The sequence below is a fragment of the Agelaius tricolor genome, unplaced genomic scaffold (genome assembly GCF_023055355.1).
Source record: "Agelaius tricolor isolate 1412-34295 unplaced genomic scaffold, bAgeTri1.0.p SCAF_29, whole genome shotgun sequence".
In the NCBI taxonomy this organism is placed as follows: Eukaryota; Metazoa; Chordata; class Aves; order Passeriformes; family Icteridae; genus Agelaius; species Agelaius tricolor.
This window is the reverse complement of record NW_027269289.1, coordinates 4,764,872-4,784,796: the sequence shown is the minus strand read 5'-3', so window position 1 is coordinate 4,784,796 and position 19,925 is coordinate 4,764,872. Positions and strand designations below refer to the sequence as shown.

Below are 19,925 nucleotides of genomic sequence, written 5' to 3'. Positions count from 1 at the left end.
TGTGTCAGTGTGGTATTTTCTGGGTCCCTAAGACCCAGAAGGAGGAATTGAGTCAGACTACATGTTCTCAGAAGGCTGACTTATTTTTATATTATATTATATTATATTATATTATATTATATTAATTTTGCTATACTAAAACTGTACTAAAGAATACAGAAAGGATACAGACAGAAAGCTACAAAGAATGATAATAAAAACTCGTGACTGCTTCCAGAGTCCCTGACCGTGATTGGTCACTAAATCAAAACAATTCACATGAAACCAATCAAACAATGAGCAGTTGGTAAACAATGTCCAGACCACATTCCAAAGCAGCAAAACACAGGAGAAGCAAATCAGATAATTATTGTTTTCATTCTTTTCTGAGGCTTCCCAGCTTTCCAGGAGAAGAAATCCTGGCAAAGGGATTTTTCCAGAAAATGTGACAGTGACGTGTAGGGACTGTCGGGACAGTCATGAGATTTTGGGCAGTTGTGTGCAGAGTTGAGTGCTTGGCAGATTTAGTTTAGATGTAAAGTAACATAGTGCAATATAATATAGAATAATATAGTATAATAAAGTAATGAATTAGCCTTCTGATATCAATGGAGTCAGATGGCATTGTTCTCTCCTCCCTTCATCGAGGCATTCCCAGCAAATTCGATATTTTCCCATTGGTCTTCTGTCCAGCACGTGGCTTCTTAAACTGATGGAGTTTAGTGCCAAAAGGCCTCTCGTGGCTGTGGTGCTGCCCCCTGAGCAGCTCTGGGCACAGGGGTGTCCCTGCACTGATTTTTAGTAGAAAAGTTTAGGAGTCAAAGAGGCAGATTTAATTTTCTATAAAACTGTGCACTCTGCTGGCAGGCTGCACTCATGGAGTAGAAACAGAGGATGGGAAGGGTTGGGTTGGGTTGGGTTGGGTTGGGTTGGAAGGACCTTAAAAATCATCTTGTCCAAGTGCAGGGACGCCTTCCCCTGTCCCAGGCTGCTCCAAGCCCTGTCCAGCCTGGCCTTGGGCACTGCCAGGGATGCAGGGGCAGCCACAGCTGCTCTGGGCAACCTCACCACCCTCCCTGAGAGAAATTTCTTCCTAATAGTTATCCTAAATTTCCCTTCTTTCAGTCTGAGGCCCTTCCTGTGCTCTGTTTCCAGCGGGGAGGACCGGGGCCTATTCTCCCTTAGCTGTCACCAAACTCTCCACATCTGAATTTCCACAGCTGTCCAACAAAATTCCCAATTTCTGGGAGTTCCACAGGAACTTTGTGTGGCTTTACTGCAGGCTGGGTGTTCCTCTTGGCAGTGGGACATGTGGGACCTGATGGATGTGGCAGGGACTGCTCCAAAGTGACATTCCCAGTGTCCCTTGGATCTGTCCTTGGTGATGGAGCTGCCTGCTCCTGCCAGATGCACACTTGAACTGATTCTCTTCTGGGGTATTAAATGAGCATCTGCCTTCTGGGAGACAATAGGAGAACTCTGAGCAGCTGAACAGAGAGCTTCAGATATTTTTCCACACCATTAGTGAAGCTCCTCAATGCATCAGGAGTGCTACTGAGACTTGGCTGTCTGAGGACACCCTACACATTTTCAGATTCAATCCCTACAGATTTTAGAGTTTTGGTACAAATTCAGTTTTCTGAAGGCCACGGGTGGGTTCAGGGCCTGAAAACCAGTGCAAAACCTGAGGAAAATTACAGCTGGACTGTGGTTTGAGTGTTTTCCACATGTCTCAGCCACCAGTTACAACAAAGCTGTTTTTTTCTTTTTTTCTGTTTTCTGTGATGCTGTAACCAGACCTAAGAACTGGGTAAGAAAAGGGAGAGAAAAGCCCAGCATAAATGCCCAGCCTAAAAGCCCAGCCTAAAAGCTGGGCTAATGCAGCTCTCCTGCAATTTCCTCTGTGCAGGGGCTGAACACCAAAGCCCTTGGTAATGGCTGTGATGAGGTGAAGGGGTCTTGGTCTCTAATTGAGAATTCCACTGTGAGACTTTGACATTCTGCCTTGAAAAGGCATTTGCCACGTGGATTCCTCAAAGCTGTTTTGAACCCCAGGCTCTCCAGTTCCATTTCTGTTCAAAGCAGTCCCATCTGTAAAAACTCCATATTGCACTTGCTGTGCTGCTAAATTGTCTCTCTTTTTTTTTCCCCCTCTCTTTTTTTTCTGTTTCAGCTGTTTGTTAACCCTGTTTCCACTCAGTCCAGCATGCACTGCTTAGCTGGGGGATCTGCTTCGAGGTTTGAGGAGAAAAATATCTTTTTAACCCATAATTTTCATTGTTCTGTAGAGATTCTGATGTCTGCTGTTCTCTACTCCTTGTCCCTCCAGTGCATGTCTTCCACCAGAGCTGTAAATGCAAATACTAAAACACGTAAAATGAGACTTATCTTGTTTATTTTATTATGCTAACAGGTCAAAAAAACCAAAGTTACAATATTTAAATTCAAGTCACAAACACTTATTTTTAAATGGCATCAATGTCATCTTGCATGTGCTGAAGTCTGAAGAGAAACTGGATGGAAATAATGCTCAGGAAAATCAAATTGGTGGGCTGAGCTTTGTTTGTCACATGTCCAGATGCTAAAATAAGGGAGGTGTGTAATTCCTAATGAATTTGCTCTGTGATTAACAGCAGGTTATGATGTGCAGTTGTGTTTGATAGACGTGGTGAACATTCCTCTGCCACCTGCTAGGGACATGATAAAGGGAAATGAAATGCCTGGTGAAATCCTGGTGTCATTAAGCACCTGTCAAAACACAATTTTGGTGTGTTGGAGTTACTACTGATGCCTGAGGATTTCAGCTTTTCTATTTTCACATATTTGTAATCCTGCAGTTCTTTAGTGTAGAACTCCACACACAGTGGGAGCTGCTGCTTCCCCATTTGGGGCAGACACAACAATTCCTCTCCAAGATTTCAGCTTTTCTATTTTCCATCTACTTGAAAGAGATGATATTATATTTAATACTAATACTAATGCTACTAATGCTACTACTACTACCAATAATAATAAATTCTATTTAATAATAATATATTATTATATTTTCCATCTATTTGTAACCCTGCAGTTCTTTAGTGTAGAACTCCAAACTCCACACACAGTGGGAGCTGCTGCTTCCCCATTTGGGGCAGACACAACAATTCCTCTCCAGGCCTGGCAATCAAGGACACCTCACTGCCTCAGGGCCCAGAGATGGAAACAAAAGGGAGTTGGGGCAGCAAACTTGGGGTCAATGACTTCATCAGCTGAAGCTGGAATTGGCAGATTCACCCCCAAAATGCAAATGGACCAAACTCATAAAAGTGTGAAACCTGTGAGTCCATTTTTGGGTGGGTTTTGTCTGCCCTAAATGTAGCTGAAGGCCCTTCAATAAATAGATCTGCTTTTTATTCTCTTTATTTTGTCCAGGTAGCCCAAAAAGGCATCACTGCTGCTCCTTACCCCACAAAGGGAAAGCCCTCTCTCCATTTTAAACCCTGACAACATCCAGCCTTGTGCAACAGAACATGAACTTGTATATAAAATAAATTATCCTCGCTATCAAACTGCCCATCCTGGGAGCTGTGCTTGGAATTCCCTGGAATCACTGCCTGGATGCTCTGGATACACCATGGGAAGCTCTGCACCAATTTTTCTGCAAGTCCCTCAAGCAGTTTGCTGAAAAACAGGAGCTTGGAGCTGCTCCTTCTCCTTGAATCAAGGAATTCCACTGTGCACCAACACAACGTCCCCTTCCCAAAGGACATTTTGTTGGGTTTTTTTTCCAATCCAGCCATGGAAAAGCTTTATCTTGCTGGGTTTTTTAATTATACAGCATAATTGTGTGGCTGTTCAATTTTAACTGCAGTGCTGATATTAAAGCAATAATTTGTTAAAAGTGTTTTGCTTCCATTTTCTGGTTCCTAAAATACACAAAGTTGTCTCCAGCAGGCAGCTGGAGGGGGTGGCTGGAGGGACAGGATGGATGCTGTGATCCAGAGTTTTGTGATTTGTCCTACTAAAAATACAGAAGGTATTTAATATATTTTTACAAGTATTACATATGAAAGGTATTTTATATTTATATTTATATCTATATCTATATTTATTTATATTTATATTTATGGAAGGATAAAGGGAGTGTGGAGATCAGAGGGAACAGGTTTAAAGCAGGCAGCTCTGTCCCCTCTGGGTTTAATAATTCTGTTTGCTGTTTGGCCAACTCTGACTGAAAGCCTTTTTTACCTGACTGAGCCTGAAGGGGCATTTTTACCAAATTTGGCTCAAATCAATCATATTTACAGGTGATAAAGTCATGAGGAAATTCATGAAGTAAACTAAGGACTGACTCACAGGCTGGGAGAACTGTGAAAACAGCCAGAAGCTGTCAAAAGCAAAAAGAAAAAAAATCTTACCAAAAATACTTTATCTTACCTCATATTTATTCCTTGTTAGAAGAGCTCATATCCCTCCCCTGTCAGTCAAGACTGAGGGTGAACCATAAATAAAGAAAGCACCTTTTAGGTCTATTATTTTAACAATTATTTAGTGTTAATGGAATTTATTTGTGTAATTTTTTGTATTAAAATATCAATGCACTGCCCATGGCAATGGGTTCATTCCCAGTGCTGGATTTGACCTGGATTGTTGATTTTTTCCCCCAAATTACCCATGGGAAATCCCAAATCCACATCCAGCTCCTGGAATATCCCTCTGCTTTATGCCACTGTGTCATTCCAGGATATCTCTGGTGGTCACTCCTTGGCCATAAACAGAAGCTGACTTTTTATTTTTACTTTTTATTTCTACTTTGCTGCTAAAAAGCAGCGCAGAAGGAGCAGTAAAAGACTCTCAGCTGTAAAATAAAGGATGGGGCCATAACAGCTGTTCCCAAAGAGTGGGGAGGAACTAAAGGTTCAGGGGATTGATGCTCCAGGAGCTGGGGGAAGGGGTTTTGTGTGACCCCTTGGCAGTATTTAGGTTGAGCTTGAGCTCCAAAAGGCACCTGGGAGGTTTTTTCTTGTGTTCTGGTAATTTTGTTTGTTTTAAGCTGGTAAGTATCTACTTTTACCCATAATTTTTAAGCCAGCTCTCCAGTTTTCTTTTGGTTAATTATGGTGGTGGGAAAATACGTAAATTATAAAATGCTGGGATTATCCTGTGTGGGGTTTAGCTCTCTTTGGGCTCTCAAATGATAGTATGTAGGTTTAATTTTAGTTTTCATTCAAATGATGAAACTGTTACTCAAAACTGATGTTCTTTCTAATGAAAGTAAGTTCATTGTTTAATTTCCCTATAAGTGTTTAGAGGACAACATAAAACACTTTCCCTTGGAGTTTTTGTCATTTTCTAAGAGGAAACACAAATATAAAAGTAGAAATTTGGAAGAAACCAGCTGACCATTGGGAATTCTGGTTCTTAAGCCATGTGTTCTGTTGTGACACAAAATAAGCTTGGGCTTCCACAATGTTTTGGTGTTTAAGGGCCCATATTTTATATTAATGCCTTCAGATTTTCATGTTTCTAATAGCTCTTGCAAATACAGTGCTGGGGGAGAAGCTGGAGGGCTGTTCTGAAGCTGGAAATGTGGTGTTCCAAAACATTTGGGCTTGGGTCTGCAAAATAATTAATGGATTATACTGTGAGGTGATGCTGATGAGCCCAGAGAGTGGAACTGCCTTTTTCTGTCCCTGCCCAATCAGAAAAAATAATTTCCTCTGTGGGCAGTCAAAGTATTTTATTCTAATTAATAAGGAGCATTTTCCTGGGTGGGTTTGTTGTTATTTTGTGGGGTTGCAAGTTTATTTTCCAGTTGCAAGTCTAAACTCAGTTTTCCCTTCCAGCTGAAGGAGTTGCCCTTGTAAAATGCTGCACCTGTCAGACTAAACTGCAGCTAATCCTGGGTGCTGATTAACAAACCCTGCTAATTAACAAACCTGCCTGGTGACTGGTGGCAATCCTGCACTGAGTGCTGGGGTTTGGGTGTCTGAATCTCTCTTGCATTTGAGCTGCTCAGGTTGGGCAGTGATGGTTTTGTCCCACTTGCCCAAGGTGTGAGAACATTGCCAGCTATGGGAAGCTCAGTTTGGTCATGGTGGAAGAAGCAAAGGTCAAACCTTGGCTGAGCTTTGGTGCAGGCTCCTGCCTGAGGGTGTCTGTGGTGTCTAAGCCACCAAACCTCTGGTACTTGAGGAGATATCAATGATAAAATGTGATTAAATGCCATTTTTCCTGCCTGAAAGTGTCCATGGGCGCTAAGCCACCGAACCTCTGGTACTTGAGGAAATATCAATGCTAAAAATGCCATTTTTCCTGCCTGAAGGTGTCTGTAGGTAGACCGTGGTGTCTAAGCCACCAAAGCTCTGGTACTTGAGGAAACATCAATGCTAAAAATGCCATTTTTCCTGCCTGAAGGTATCTGTAGGTAGACTTTGGTGTCTAAGCCACCAAACCTCTGGTACTTGAGGAAATATCAATGATAAAAAGTGATGAAATGCCATTTTCCCTGCTTGAAGGTGTCTGTGGTGTCTAAGCCACCAAACCTTTGGGACATGAGGGAACATCCATGCCAAAAGTGATGAAATGCCATTTTTCCTGCCTGAAGGTGTCTGTGGGTAGACTTTGGTGTCTAAGCCACCGAACCTCTGGTACTTGAGGAAATATATTTATATTTTAATATCTAAAAAGTGATGAAATGCTATTTTTCCTGCTTGAAGGTGTCTGTGGTGTCTAGGCCACCAAACCTCTGGTACTTGAGGAAATATATTTATATTTTAATATATAAAAAGTGATGAAATGCCATTTTTCCTGCTTGAAGGTGTCTGTGGTGCCTAAGCCACCAAACCTCTGGTACTTGAGGAAATATATTTATATTTTAATATCTAAAAAGTGATGAAATGCCATTTTTCCTGCTTGAAGGTGTCTGTGGTGTCTAGGCCACCAAACCTCTGGTACTTGAGGAAACATCCATGCTAAAAATGCCATTTTTCCTGCAGGTGCAGTGGGGTGGCAGCATGGGCAGCAGCCTCAGCCAGCAGCTGTGCTGTGTGCTCTGTGAGAGGTGCAGGGAGCCGGAGGCAGCAAACCCAGAGCCCAGCGAGACCAAGCCCATCCTGCAGAGCCCCAGGGACACACAGACGTTCTGGGACACACAGCCCCCCACCCCAGCCCTGAAGGTGCCCAAGCAGGGCTCCAAGGAGCTGCTCCAGGAGCAGCAGGCCTCGGCTGATGCTCTGGAGGAGAATGGAGACGCCTGCTGTGCTGCAGAAGGGTGGGTGACACCAGCAGGGGGCTGTTTACGAGTCACAAACGGGACAGGGCTGCCTTGAGCTGTTTTATTTTCCAGCATCAGTCTCATTACATGGTTATGACAATGGGAAGATGCCACCAGCTCACATCCCAGGCAGCAGACTAAGAATTTAATGTTACAACTTACTTTATAAGTTTTTTGACCAATCACACAGAGCAAGAGCATATTGACAGTAGTTCTATCCAATCACCATAAGCACACATACCTATGGTTAAAACAATGCTTGCTTATTTCAAATACAATACCTGCTTGTGAGCCTTAAAACACAATGCACAGAGCTCCATTATTAAGCTTCAACCTTCCTAATATCTCTCTAGATAAACTTTTCTGTAGCTTAGAGAGTTATTCTAGATAAGCATTAATACACAGACCATTGTTCTATTTGTCCTTGCTTTTCTACAGTTTAAATAACTTTTCTGCTGACCAATCTCATGGCTACTGCTTAGTGCTAATCACATTTCTACTGCCTCTGAGGCCTGCCTTTTGCAGCTTTCCCAAAACCCTCTGATTTTGTAAATTCCCACAGGTGGGAGGCAGCCTGGAATCCCATGGACTTCTTTGTGGCCCCTGCTGATGAGGAGGATGAGGGAGAAGCTGAAGGTTGGAGCCAGCAGGAGCAAGTGGGTGAGGCAGAAGAGGACACGAGGCCTGCTGCTGGCGCTGCTGTGGGAGCGCTGGGGGCTGAGGAGGAGCAGGCTGGCAGTGAGGGAGCCCCCTGTGCTGGGCTGAGCCTGCAGGAGGGGAATATCCCCAGCCTCGTGCAGCTCTCCAGTGAAGCTGGGGCAGAACCTGCTGCAGACACCCTGGGGGCTCTGGTGGGCATGGAGCTGTCCCTGTGTGCTGTGCAGGTGGCAGGGCCTGAGCCCGTGGAGGGCACAGACAGGGCTGGAGCTGTTGGGCCGAGCCCCCAGTGTGCCCAGAGGGCTGAGCTCAGCTACCTGGTGGAGGCCATGTCCCTGCTGACCCTGCAGAGCCCTTCAGAGGCCATAGCAAAGGGGGTGGCTGAGCTCTACTCCTCCTCTGCTGTGTCCTGGCAGCCGCTGTGCCCGCAGTGGGGATCTCTGGAGGCGCCAAGCCAGCTGCTGGAGCTGCTGAAGGAGGGCATGCAGGGCCCTGTGCCGCCTGCCCAGCCCGTGGGGAGCTGTGCAGGGCTCACAGGGCCGGGTGAGATCTTGCAGCAGCCCCAGGACGGAGCCCTGTGTGAACTGGGCCAGGAGGGGAGCGGTGGCTGCAGCCCAGGAGCTGAGGCAGAGCTGCAGGATGGGATCATGCAGCCAGCAGAGCAGCTTCCAGAAGATCCAGCAGCTTTTGTTCCTGCACAGCAAGAAGCTGAGCTCCCACTCGTGCCCCCATCGCTGCCTCAAGTGCTTGGGAACAGTGGGGAAATGGAGGCTGAAAAAGTTGAAGCTTGAGATGTTTGGTCCTCAGGGTCACATCCGTGCAGGGACAAGGGTGAGGCGCCTGCCCTCAGGAAGGGGTTAACCCCTTACAGCCCCAGCTGTTGGACTCAGGATTTTCAGACTGTGTCCCAGACTTCAGAAACTCCTGCCAGACAGATCTGTGAATTTTTACAGAGCTTTTCAGATGTTGTCCTGAGTTGCTGTTCAGTCACAGATGTGTTTCTTGCTTTTCCCAGGAGCTGTTTTTCAGATTGTGCCTCACTGATTGACTCAAACCAGGATCTCACTGAGCTGGTGCTGCATTCCCCCAGTGAGGTTTGGTGATGGGTTGGTCTGAAGAGTCTGGGAACAGAACAGAAAACTGCTCCTCTACTTGTGTGCAGTGAGATGTTTTCTGTGAGGCCAACAGCCACTTCTCCTGCTACCTCAGAATAATGAAATATTGAACTACCTCCCTGAATAATTCTCTTGTATTGATGCTTCCTGCTTTCTTGTGAACGTCGAACAAAATATTTTCACAGGAAGATGATTAAATCCTAATTCTGGCTTGTTCTTTGTATCTCTTGTAGTAGTGGAAGTGTTTGTGTAACCTGTGTAATTTATGCAAAGTTAAAATGTAGTCTTGATCAGAATGCAGAAGTCAGTGTATGCAACTGCAATCTACTGACTTTTAATGTTCCTCCCACTGTGCTGCCAATAAAATACACTTTTAAAGATCATGGCAAAACCCCAGACTGAGTGTGTTTTAATTGCTGGGAATAAATGAGAACAGAGAATATGGCAAAAGCTGTGGAGTGCTTTTCTTTACACTTCAAAGGAGAAATAGGGACTGAGTCCTTTTAAAGGAGCTTTTTGAGCAAGGTCTGACCACACAAAGTGCCCAGAGGTCTATGTGGGGGGAGGGAGAGTGGTGGACTGGAGATTTTTTTTTTGTTAGGCATTACAGAGTGCTTGGGGAATGGGATGGTGATGGGAAAAGTGCAAGACAAAATATTCTGCAGTGCCTCTTTGATATCTTGCACAGAGCTGAAAGCTGAGGAGGAAGAGCTGAGTGTGACCAGAGATGTGGGGGATTAAATTTAACACTTTGGGAGAAGGATGGGCTTTTTAACACCTTGCCTTCTGTCCTTCCACCTGCCCTTAGGCTGGCAAAGCCTCCTGTGTGTAAAATTTGCAAAACAAATAATCTTCCTTCACTTACTGGGGGAAAGGAGGTGCCTGGAACACTTTCTGTTCTTCAAAAGGTTTCTCTGAGCCAATAAACCAAATTATTGCTCAGGTGGGCTGTGTCTGCAGTGCTATTAAACCATGGGCTGCTTGGGCCTGAAAGGTGGGAAGGTGTTAAACAAACACACACAAAGCTGACTGAAAGCTCCCTTGCTTGAACTCAATTGTTTTACTTTTTGTTTGTTCTCCCAAAGTCACCAACTGCTGCTGTCTAGGAGGGAGCTGGGTCTGTTCACTGCCACTCTTTGTCCCAGCCTCCCCCAAACCCCAAATTCAGGCAGGGAAAAGGTTTGAACAAGTAACCCTGAGGGAAATCAGCCTCAATCACATTTGTGACCACGAGCTGGCAATGTAATTCTGCTGAGGAGGATTCTGAGCAGGAGCTGTGCTACAGAAAATGTTCTTTAACCACTGAGAGTCCTGGGCCTGTGGCTCCTTGGTGTGGGGCCAGGCCGGGTTTCCAAGATCAAGTTGGAAAAGCAAAGCTGTAGAGCTCCAGCAGTGGAAAACCCTTCCTGTTCCTTCAGGAGAAGACTTTTGGCCCTGTGGTTGATGCCTTGAGAAGGCTGAGCTAGAACAGAGACTAGACAGAGTTACAGAATAAAGTAGGGATTTATTAGGAGGCTTCAATAGATCCACCTTGGGCAGCACAAGAGCCCAGCCAGGGGCAGACCCTAGATGAACTCAAAAATGGTCACAAAACGGCCAACCAGTCCTCCTGTTGTGATGCCAGCTCTGTGCTGAAGCAGGGTGATCGTCCCTGGGTTTGATGCACACCAAATTAACCATTGAGAGTCCTGGGCCTGGGGACATGGGCCAGGCAGAGCTTCCAAGGTCCAGCTGGAAAAGCAAAGCTGCAGAGCTCAGTGGTGGAAAACCCTTCCTGTTCCTTGAGGAGGAGATTTACAGCCCTGTGGTGTCCTCCTCCTCTGTGCTGAAACCCAGGGCAGATCATCCCTGGGTTTGATGCCACATCAGATTAACCCTTGAGAGTCCTGGGCCTGTGGCTCCTGAGCCTGGGGACATGGGCCAGGCAGAGTTTCCAAGGCTAAGTCCATGTTTTCCACCAGTTGGAAAAGCAAAGCTGCAGAGCTCAGGGGTGGAAAACCCTTCCTGTTCCTTGAGGAGAAGATTTTCAGCCCTGTGATGAACGAGGGCAGATCATCCCTGGGTTTGATGCCACACCAAATTAACCACTGAGAGTCTTGGGCCTGTGGCTCCTCAAGGTCAAGTTGGAAAAGCAAAGCTGCAAATCCCCAGTGGTGGAAAACCCTTCCTGTTCCTTGAGGAGAAGATTTTCAGCCCTGTGGGTCCTCCTGTTGTGATGTCTGTGCTGAACCAGGCTGATCATCCCTGGGTTTGATGCCACACCAAACACACCGAGAGGCTTTGCCATTTGGAAGGAACACTTCTGTAAAGAGGTAACAGCTTGAACTCTGCAGTAAAAAACCCCAAACACGGAGAGTGATGCCCTGAGCTGCCTGCAGCCTGCTCCTTGTCAGCAATGATGCCAGGGAAAGGCTCTGTAATGGTGCTGGTGTGCAGCATTCCATCCTGCAGCACAATCCTGGCTGACAGCTGAGCCCAGCTCTTCGGAGGAGCTGTGATTATTTCCTTTTATTTGTCAAAAAAAAGAGAAGTGTATGTTTTTTTTAGAACAGCCCTTTTAAATATATCAAAGTAGCAGAGATTGGAAAAGGCTTTTGGAACAAAGACTAAGCCTGGTAAAGGAAGGAGATGTGATTGCTCTGACAGGAGGATTTTCCTCCCTCCACTTGTGTGTGTGTATGTTGCCATTTCTTGTGGTATCTTACATGCAGGAGATTTTCTGGGTTGTTTCAAATGGGTCAAAGTTTGGGCTTTTTAAACAAGAATATTTCATATATTTATTTCATATGTTTCCATATTTCACCATGATTCAAGGGTAAGAAGTTCTTTAAATCTTTATTTTAAATTCTACACTTTAAATCTCAGAACTACCCCAACAACCTCGTGATGTGCTGATGGCTGAGCATCTCCCCATTGCACAGAACACTGAAATAAAATCCCTGCAACATCTGCAGGGTTTGCAAATCCACTTGCCAAGCTCCCTGTGCTGCAGCCCTGACATTCCCCACACAATAGGGATGCAATTTCCTTCCAGTTGTGCTGTTCTGCAAAGCATCAATGTCCCCACAGCCACCAGAGCTCTCTGCCAGGTGACACTCTGCACGTGCTGTCATCTGTGTTTGTCACATGTGAAAATCATGGATTAGGTCAGAGAAGTTTCCAAAAGTCAAAGAAATCCTGCCCTGCCTCTGAATTTCAGTTCCACTGAAGCCTAAAAAGAATTAAAAACAAAAAAAAAAGGCTTTGAAAAGCTGTGAAAGCACACCAGACAGTTTCCATATTTCACCAAGATTCAAGGGTAAGAAGTTCTTTAAATCTGTATTTTAAATTCCACACTTTAAACCTCAGAACTATCCCAACGACCTGCAGTGCCTGACATTCCCCCACACAATGGGGATGCAATTTCCTTCCAGTTGTGCTGTTCTGCAAAGCATCAATGTCCCCAAAGGCACTGCTGTGGGACACCCTGCACGTGCTGTCTGTGGATTTTTCTGTCACTCAGGGTCACCAATTGTGGTGGAGTTCACAGGGGTCCCAGGATGAGGGAAGAGATGAGAATCTTGACTCCATGTTTCAGAAGGCTGATTTATTATTTTATGATATATATGATATTAAAAGAAAATTATCTATTAAAACTATACTAAAAGAATAGAAGAAAGGATTTCCTCAGAAGGCTTGAAAGGAATGGAATGATAATAAAATCTTGTGACTGAGCAGAGAGTCTGAGCCAGCTGGGCTGTGATTGGCCATTAATTAGAAACAACCATATGAGACCAATGACAGATCCACCTGTTGCATTCCACAGCAGCAGATAACCATTGTTTGCATTTTGTTCCTGAGGCCTCTCAGCTTCTCAGAAGAAAAATCCTGGCAAAGGGATTTTTCAGAAAATATCATGGCTACACTGTCATCTGTGTTTGTCACATGTGAAAATCACGGATTAGTTCAGAGAAGTTTCCAAAAGCCAAAGAAATCCTGCCCTGTCTCTGAATTTCAGTTCCACTGAAGCCTAAAAAGAAATTTTTTTTTAAAAAAAAGGTTGTGAAAGCCCACCAGACCTAGAGTGAGGCCCTCCCAGCCATGGCACGGTGGCTCTGCAGTGTCACCAAGCCCCAGAGGCCTGGCTGTTATCGGGCAGAGCAGATGCTGGAGCACACCAGGAGGCAGCAGGGGCATTGTCCTGCTCTGCTCCCAGCCCTGGCTGCACACGTGGATTCACCTCTCCAAGAGCTCCTCCTTTGTTCTCTGCTCTCAGGGAGCCACTGGAGCTCGGCAAAGCTGAGGATGCTGAACCAGATCTGGCATCCAAAACTGTAGATTTGAGAGGGGTTTATGTAAATAAAAGAAGCCTGGAATGTATCCATTTTGATCTTTTTTTCATTCCACAGCAGCAGATAATCATTGTTTGCATTTCTTTTCTGAGGCCTCTCAGCTTCTCAGGAGAAAAAATCCTGGCAAAGGGATTTTTCAGAAAATATCATGGCTACACTGTCATCTGTGTTTGTCACATGTGAAAATCATAGATTAGTTCAGCGAAGTTTCCAAAAGCCAAAGAAATCCTGCCCTGTCTCTGAATTTCAGTCCCACTGAAGCCTAAAAAGAAATTTTTTTTTAAAAAAAAAGGCTGTGAAAGCCCACCAGACGCAGAGTGAGGCCCTCCCAGCCATGGCACGGTGACACTGCAGTGTCACCAAGCCCCAGAGGCCTGGCTGTTATCGGGCAGAGCAGATGCTGGAGCACACCAGGAGGCAGCAGGGGCATTGTCCTGCTCTGCTCCCAGCCCTGGCTGCACACGTGGATTCACCTCGCCAAGAGCTCCTCCTTTGTTCTCTGCTCTCAGGGAGCCACTGGAGCTCAGAAAAGTTGAGGATGCTGAACCAGATCTGGCATCCAAAACTGTAGATTTGAGAGGGGTTTATGTAAATAAAAGAAGCCTGGAATGTATCCATTTTGATCTTTTTTTTCATTCCACAGCACTGGTGCTGCTGGCAGTGGATATTTAGGCTCTGTCTTCACGCTCCTGGCTGGGATTAGTTTGTTTTTAATGGATATTTGCTTTTGTGTTTTGCCCCTGTGACCAATTCCACGTTAGAGCTCCCTCCCGAGCCAGCAAACACGAGCAGGGCTGGGGGATGTCAGTGCCAGCACAGGCTGATCAGCTGTGCCTGGGATGCTTCAAATCATCTGCAGCCACTGTAAAACTGCTAATTGCACCACTCAGCCAGCTGAAGACAGCACACAAGTGGGAAAGGGGGATAATTTTTCACCCCTAACTGCTCAATATCAAATAAAATGGGAGATTACAACGCCAGTATTGTCATTTGTGAGTTACACACAAACCCAGCCTGGTTTTTCTGCCACTTGGCATCACCACTTCAAACCAGAGGTCAGTTTGTCCTGTCCATGGCTGCTCTGTGTAAATCTTGAACTTTATTTTAAACATTCAATGGCAATTATCAAAGTGAAGTTCATCACCCATCACCTGCACACAGGAGCACAACCACATCCTGTTCCCAAGGGCTTGGAAATTCCTGGGGAAGTAAAAATAGAGTAAGGGAACTTCAGAACCTTCTGGAACTAAGGTTGGGAGTCAAGGGGGGAAGGGGTTGAGTGTGACCCCCCCCTCCTATTTAAGCCCAGGTGAGGCTTTGGCTCCCAGGTGAGGGCTCTTCAGTGGGGTGAGGAGCAGTGCTGGTGAGCAGGGGCTGGGTGAGCTCCGTGGGTCTGGCATCTCCTTTGCTGCTTGGTTTTCATGGGATGGGTTCCTTGCTTTAATTCATGCACATTTTTACAGTCTGGGCCTCTTTGAGCATAAGTAATTTTGTTGGGTTTAGCTCATTTCAATGTTTAAGGCAGACCTTGGTTCTAGAATTAGTTTTGTGCTGGGAGATGTTCTCTTACCTTTTACTTTGCTTATGTCTCTTGCAGTCCTCTCCTAATGTTATTATTCAGGAATAAACCCTGCTCTGTCCTGTGAATTTCAAATTTATCTGTAATTTCTTTCCTGCCTGCCTTGCTCCTCTTCCCTCCTGCTCCTACCTATTACTGGAAGTCTAAACATTTCCTTGTCTGGAGTGAAGAGTGGCTCCTGAGACCTGCCACTGTTTTCCAGAGTGCTCTGCTTTGACTGACAAATTCTCTCTTTTTTCCCCTCTTTTCAGACTGTTATTTCTTAAAAGGTCTCTGTATGTCCCCTGGTGCAATTCCACCTGTTCAGCTGATATCCCTGGGTGGCAATTGGGTGATTAACTCACCCTAATGAGCATAGGCTAATAAATATCCATTTCCACAGGTGTGAACCCCTTCCTCCTCCAGAGCCAGAGCTCCCTGCTCCTCCCCAGCCCCTCAGAGGTGAAGCCCTTGGAGTCTGCGTTCCCCTGCAGCCATGGGAGGCGTTTTTGGCAAGAACAGGAGGCCCTGTGTGTTCCCCAGGGTGGTTTTCAGGGCCAAGGGCAGGAGGGCTGCCCGGGTGTGCTGCGATGCAGCCACGTGGACCGGGGAGAGCCGTTTCCACTCCGCGCGCACCCGCAGGACCGCGAGGTGCCCCGAGCCCCCTGCGGCCACCATGGTGCTGGAAGCTTCTGGAAGTGAATTTGGAGATGAGGAAGGAGACTCAGCCTCCCCTCCAAGGGCACAGCACAGCGAGGCCTCAGCCCCTGTGGCTGCCAGAGACACACGAGGGGCTGAGCTGTCCCAGCAGCCTGAAGGCAAACCTCGCCCAGAGCTGCTGGAACCCCAGGAACTCACAGGAGAGGCACAAGGACCCCAAAATCCCCAGGAGAGCAGTGAGGCTGCTCAGTGTCCCCCTGGCAGCTCTTTGTCCCCTGAGCCCCGCTGTGGGGAGCAGGGGGTGACGCCTCTCACGTGCACCACGGTGGAGGTTGATGTCCACGTGTCTGCTGACCATGGGGAGCCTGGCCGGGCTCAGGCTGCTGCAGAATCTGAGCTGCTGAGGGCTGCAGGGCAGGAGGCTGGCGGTGCTGGTGCTGCAGGGGACACCTGTGTTGGGAAGGCTCTTTGGGAAGTGCCCCTGCAGAAGGCAGGTGACACCACGGCTGCTTTGTGTCCCCTGGAGGAGCCAGAGCCGCCCCTGAGGGCTGCAGAGGCAGGAGAGGACGTGGCAGATGGGCAGGGAGCTGCACAGGAGCAGGGGGGACAAGAAACTGAAGCCCCATATGATCTCCAGCTGGGCCAAGGTGAGATTGGTGCTCCTGAAGGTGTGGAAGGAGCCGCTGGTGGGGCAGGGCAAGATGAAGAGGTGGCAGAGGAGAGCCCAGCCTGCCTGCCAGAAACCCAGCAGGAGGAGGAGGAGGAGGAGGAAATCCAAATCAGCAGTGAGGGAGAGCCAGAGGAGCACTGAAGGAGCACGTGGAACCTGGAACAGCAGCCACTGAGCACCCTGAGGGTTTGTCTGCAGCCAGAGCTGCCTCCACCCTGCCAAATGGGGCTTGTGCCCCAAAGGACCCAGAGTCAGGGTGGTGGTGGCAGAACCTGCTTTGAAAAACTGAAAACCAAGGTGCTAAACTTAAAATTCCTGTGCTCTGCAAGTGGCACTGCCCTCCTGTCTCTGCTGGGGCTGTTCCATGGTACAGAAAGTCTATTTATGTATTTATTGATGAATTTATACCCTGCCTGGGGCTGTGCACTTCATGGGTATCTCCCTGTGTGTGGCTGCACAGGGTTAAGTGATGTCTAATTTATTAATTACACTTGTCCTCTCACCCCACTTGCTTGTCACCACTATTGGAAATGCATTGTGTGATGTCTGTTGCAATTGGAATCAATAAATGTTAAATCATTTTAACACTGGCTGCTATGAAATGTTGGGTTAAGAACGTTCTGATAATTCATTTCTGATATTTGCATTGACTCCAATGCCAGAACTGATGTTTTTACCCTTTTCAGCTTGTGAAGTGTTTGGTAAAATGCTGAGTATTGATACCAGTGGCCTCAGAATGAAAGCTGCTCCTCCCCTGGTGATTTCCTTGCAAACCTTGGAACACCAACTGGGCTTGCTGTGCTTAGACCCAATAAAATGAAAGATGAAAGGCTAAATTTCCAAATGTGACTCATTTACAGCATTTGCTTCACAGAATTTGGCTTTACAGAACTTGGCATTTGCTTTATGGTTTGTGCTGGTTGGGTGGAGGTCAAGGAGCTCAGACTGGAGGTCTGTGGAAGGAGCTGTAAACAACAAAAAAAAGCTGCTTGTGGTCATTTTGCTGCAAATAATCAACAAATTTCTGGCACCTGCATATCCAATGCCAATCTCTAATTACACAGTGCTAAACAGAAGGGAGTTTTCCCATCAAACCTGGTGGCACAGCTCTCACTGAATTTAGGAATGATGTGGTGCTGCAGGGAATCAGGAAAACAATACAGCCTCGTTTCTTTCAAGCAAAAGGTTTTTATACCACATTTATTCTGCTAGAACTCATGGGGATTTAAAAAAAAATAAAATGGAAATAATTATTTGTATTAGCTGGAAAACTCCAATGTGAAGGTGAGCAAGATCCTTCCTAAGGAAAGCATTTACAGCTATGGTGTTCTGTGTGGACCCTCACTAACAGCACTTACAGGAGGCAAGAAATGATGGTTAAAGGCAAACCAGGAGCTGGGGATGGTTGAGTTAAAGGCACACCAGGAGATGAGGATTTTGAGTTAAAGGAAGCCAGGAGCTGGGGCTGGTTGAGTTAAAGGAAGCCAGGAGCTCTGGGGATGTTGGGTTAAAGGCAAACCAGGAGCTGGGGATGTTGGGTTAAAGGCAAACCAGGAGCTGGGGATGTTGAGAGCAACCCTTCTATTTAAGATCTGATTGGTTTTACTGTCTTCTATCAGGAGTTTAGTGTACCCTTAAAAAAGATTTCCTGTGGCTCCAGAGACCGGGCTGCCACACTCCAAACCTCTCTGCTTAAGCCAGACTTGCTTAATTTTATTTTTTTTTCCTTATGACCCAATCTGATTGAGAGCCTGCCCATGGAAATGTCTCATCTGCCCTTAAATAACTCAGAGGATGCTCTGTGCTTGCTCCTCATGATCCCAAAGGTTCTGGGTTTGGCTGCCTCTGGCAAAGCTCTGCTCTTAGGCTGGAGATTATGTCCTTGTGTCATACAATTTAGATTTACAAATCACTGAGTTGGCAGCTCCTCCTTGCCAGGAGAGCACAGAGGCCTGAGGAAATCATGGGGAAAGAAGCGGAGAGCTACAAAAACCTCTGTGCATCGCTCTGCCCCTCTCTCAGATGTTCTGATCAACCACTGCCACTGTGGTTTGTGCTTGTGATTGATAAAAGCATCCCAGAGCTCGTGGAATCCTGTTAAAATTACACAGCAGCTCCTTCCCCCTGTGACTGAAGGTGTGGGGCTAATCAAGAGTGACAATAAATACATAATTACATGACACTGCTGGTGCCACGCTGAAAGGGGTGACAGGGATCAATTTCCACACCAAGAGGAGCCATGCAGAATAATTCTGCAGGCTGGAGTCTCACAGACATCATCTCAAAACCTGCCAGGTGATCATCAAATTACAGGAACAAAAGTGGGGCTGTGCAGCTCTTCAATTCTGCTGGAATTTTGGTGTTTAAATCTAATTAGCAAAGCTGCAATCTGAATCAGGGACTCCTGGAAAAGGAGTGATTTTTTTTTTCTTCCTTTCTCAGAAAAATCATGGAATAATCTCCCACATGCAATGCTGCAGGAGTTTTGGGGAAGGAGTTTTTGCAGTGCCTTGACTTCAATTACACCAATCTGAGTGTTTTCAATGTAAAAAGTTCCTTGGTAAATGAGGGAAAAATTGGCTAAAATTCCTCTTAGAATATTCCAGTTCTGCTGCTTTTTTGTCATCACATTCATCTGGGGTTTTCAGATGTGCCCCAAGTTCTGTAAAGCCCAGGTTCTGTAAAGCTTCAGATGTACCCCAAGTTCTGAAAAGCCCAGGTTTTGTAAAGCTTCAGATGTGCCCCAAGTTCTGTAAAGCCCAGGTTCTGTAAAACTTCAGATGTGCCCCAAGTTCTGTAAATCCCAGGTTTTGTAAAGCTAAGCTTTACCCTCAGTTTTTCCTGGTTTGCTGTCCTTGTCTGACCTACCCAAAATTACACAAGGGGGAGGTTTGGCTTTGGCAATTTTAATGGCTTTAAAAGCCTTTGTCAGAGGAGACTGCTTCATTTCTGATATTTGCATTGACTCTAGTGACAGAACTGATGGTTTTGCCCTTTTCAGCTTGTGAAGTGTTTGGTAAAATGCTGAATATTGATACCAATGGCCTTAGAATGAAAGCTGCTCCTCCCCTGGTGATTTCCTTGCTGATCTTGGAGCACCAACTGGGCTTGCTGTGCTCAGACCAGATAAAACAAAAGATGAAAGGCTAAACTTCCAAATGTGACTCATTTAGAGCAGGTCTGAAAGCACCTGAATGCTTTGAAACTCCTGTTCCTGCCCTGAGAGCAGGGAAAGCCCATCCTGGAGCAGCAGAACTCCTGCACTGTGGGGACCCAGGGCACTGGGAATATTTCTGTGTCTGCTCTGAGGGGTTCTGACCCTCAGGGGAGCACTGACTGGGACCCTCATTCATGGAGAAAGTTTCCAAGACTTCAAGATAGACTGGAATCCACAAAAGTGTGAAATAGATTGTTGGTGGGCACCAATTCTTGGGGTGTTGTGGGTCCCCAGGACGAAGTGAGAGATGAGAATTGACTCCAAGTTCTCAGAAGGCATTATATTATATATTACATTCTATATTATATTATATTATATTACATTCTATATTATATTACATATTATATTATAATTACGTATTCTATTATATTTACGTATTCTATTATATTAATATACTAAAACTATTCTAGAGAAAGGAGACCTCAGAAGGCCAGAAAATAATGATAATAAAAACCTGTGACTGACCAGAGTCCCAACACAGCT

At 46.0% G+C, this 19,925-nt stretch overlaps 1 protein-coding gene across 1 annotated transcript; it reads left to right on the top strand.

Moving 5' to 3' along the window:
• Nucleotides 1-15,391: 15,391 nt before the first annotated feature.
• LOC139600890 (myristoylated alanine-rich C-kinase substrate-like) lies at nt 15,392-16,366 on the top strand. Its single transcript, XM_071449464.1, has one exon. The coding sequence runs from the start codon at nt 15,392-15,394 to the stop codon at nt 16,364-16,366; it is 975 nt and encodes a 324-aa protein (XP_071305565.1).
• The last annotated feature ends 3,559 nt before the right edge of the window (nt 16,367-19,925 follow it).

Bases quoted from the DNA above. Each gene is read 5' to 3' on its own strand.
- LOC139600890 (XM_071449464.1), top strand. From the start codon at position 15,392: ATGGGAGGCGTTTTTGGCAAGAACAGGAGGCCCTGTGTGTTCCCCAGG.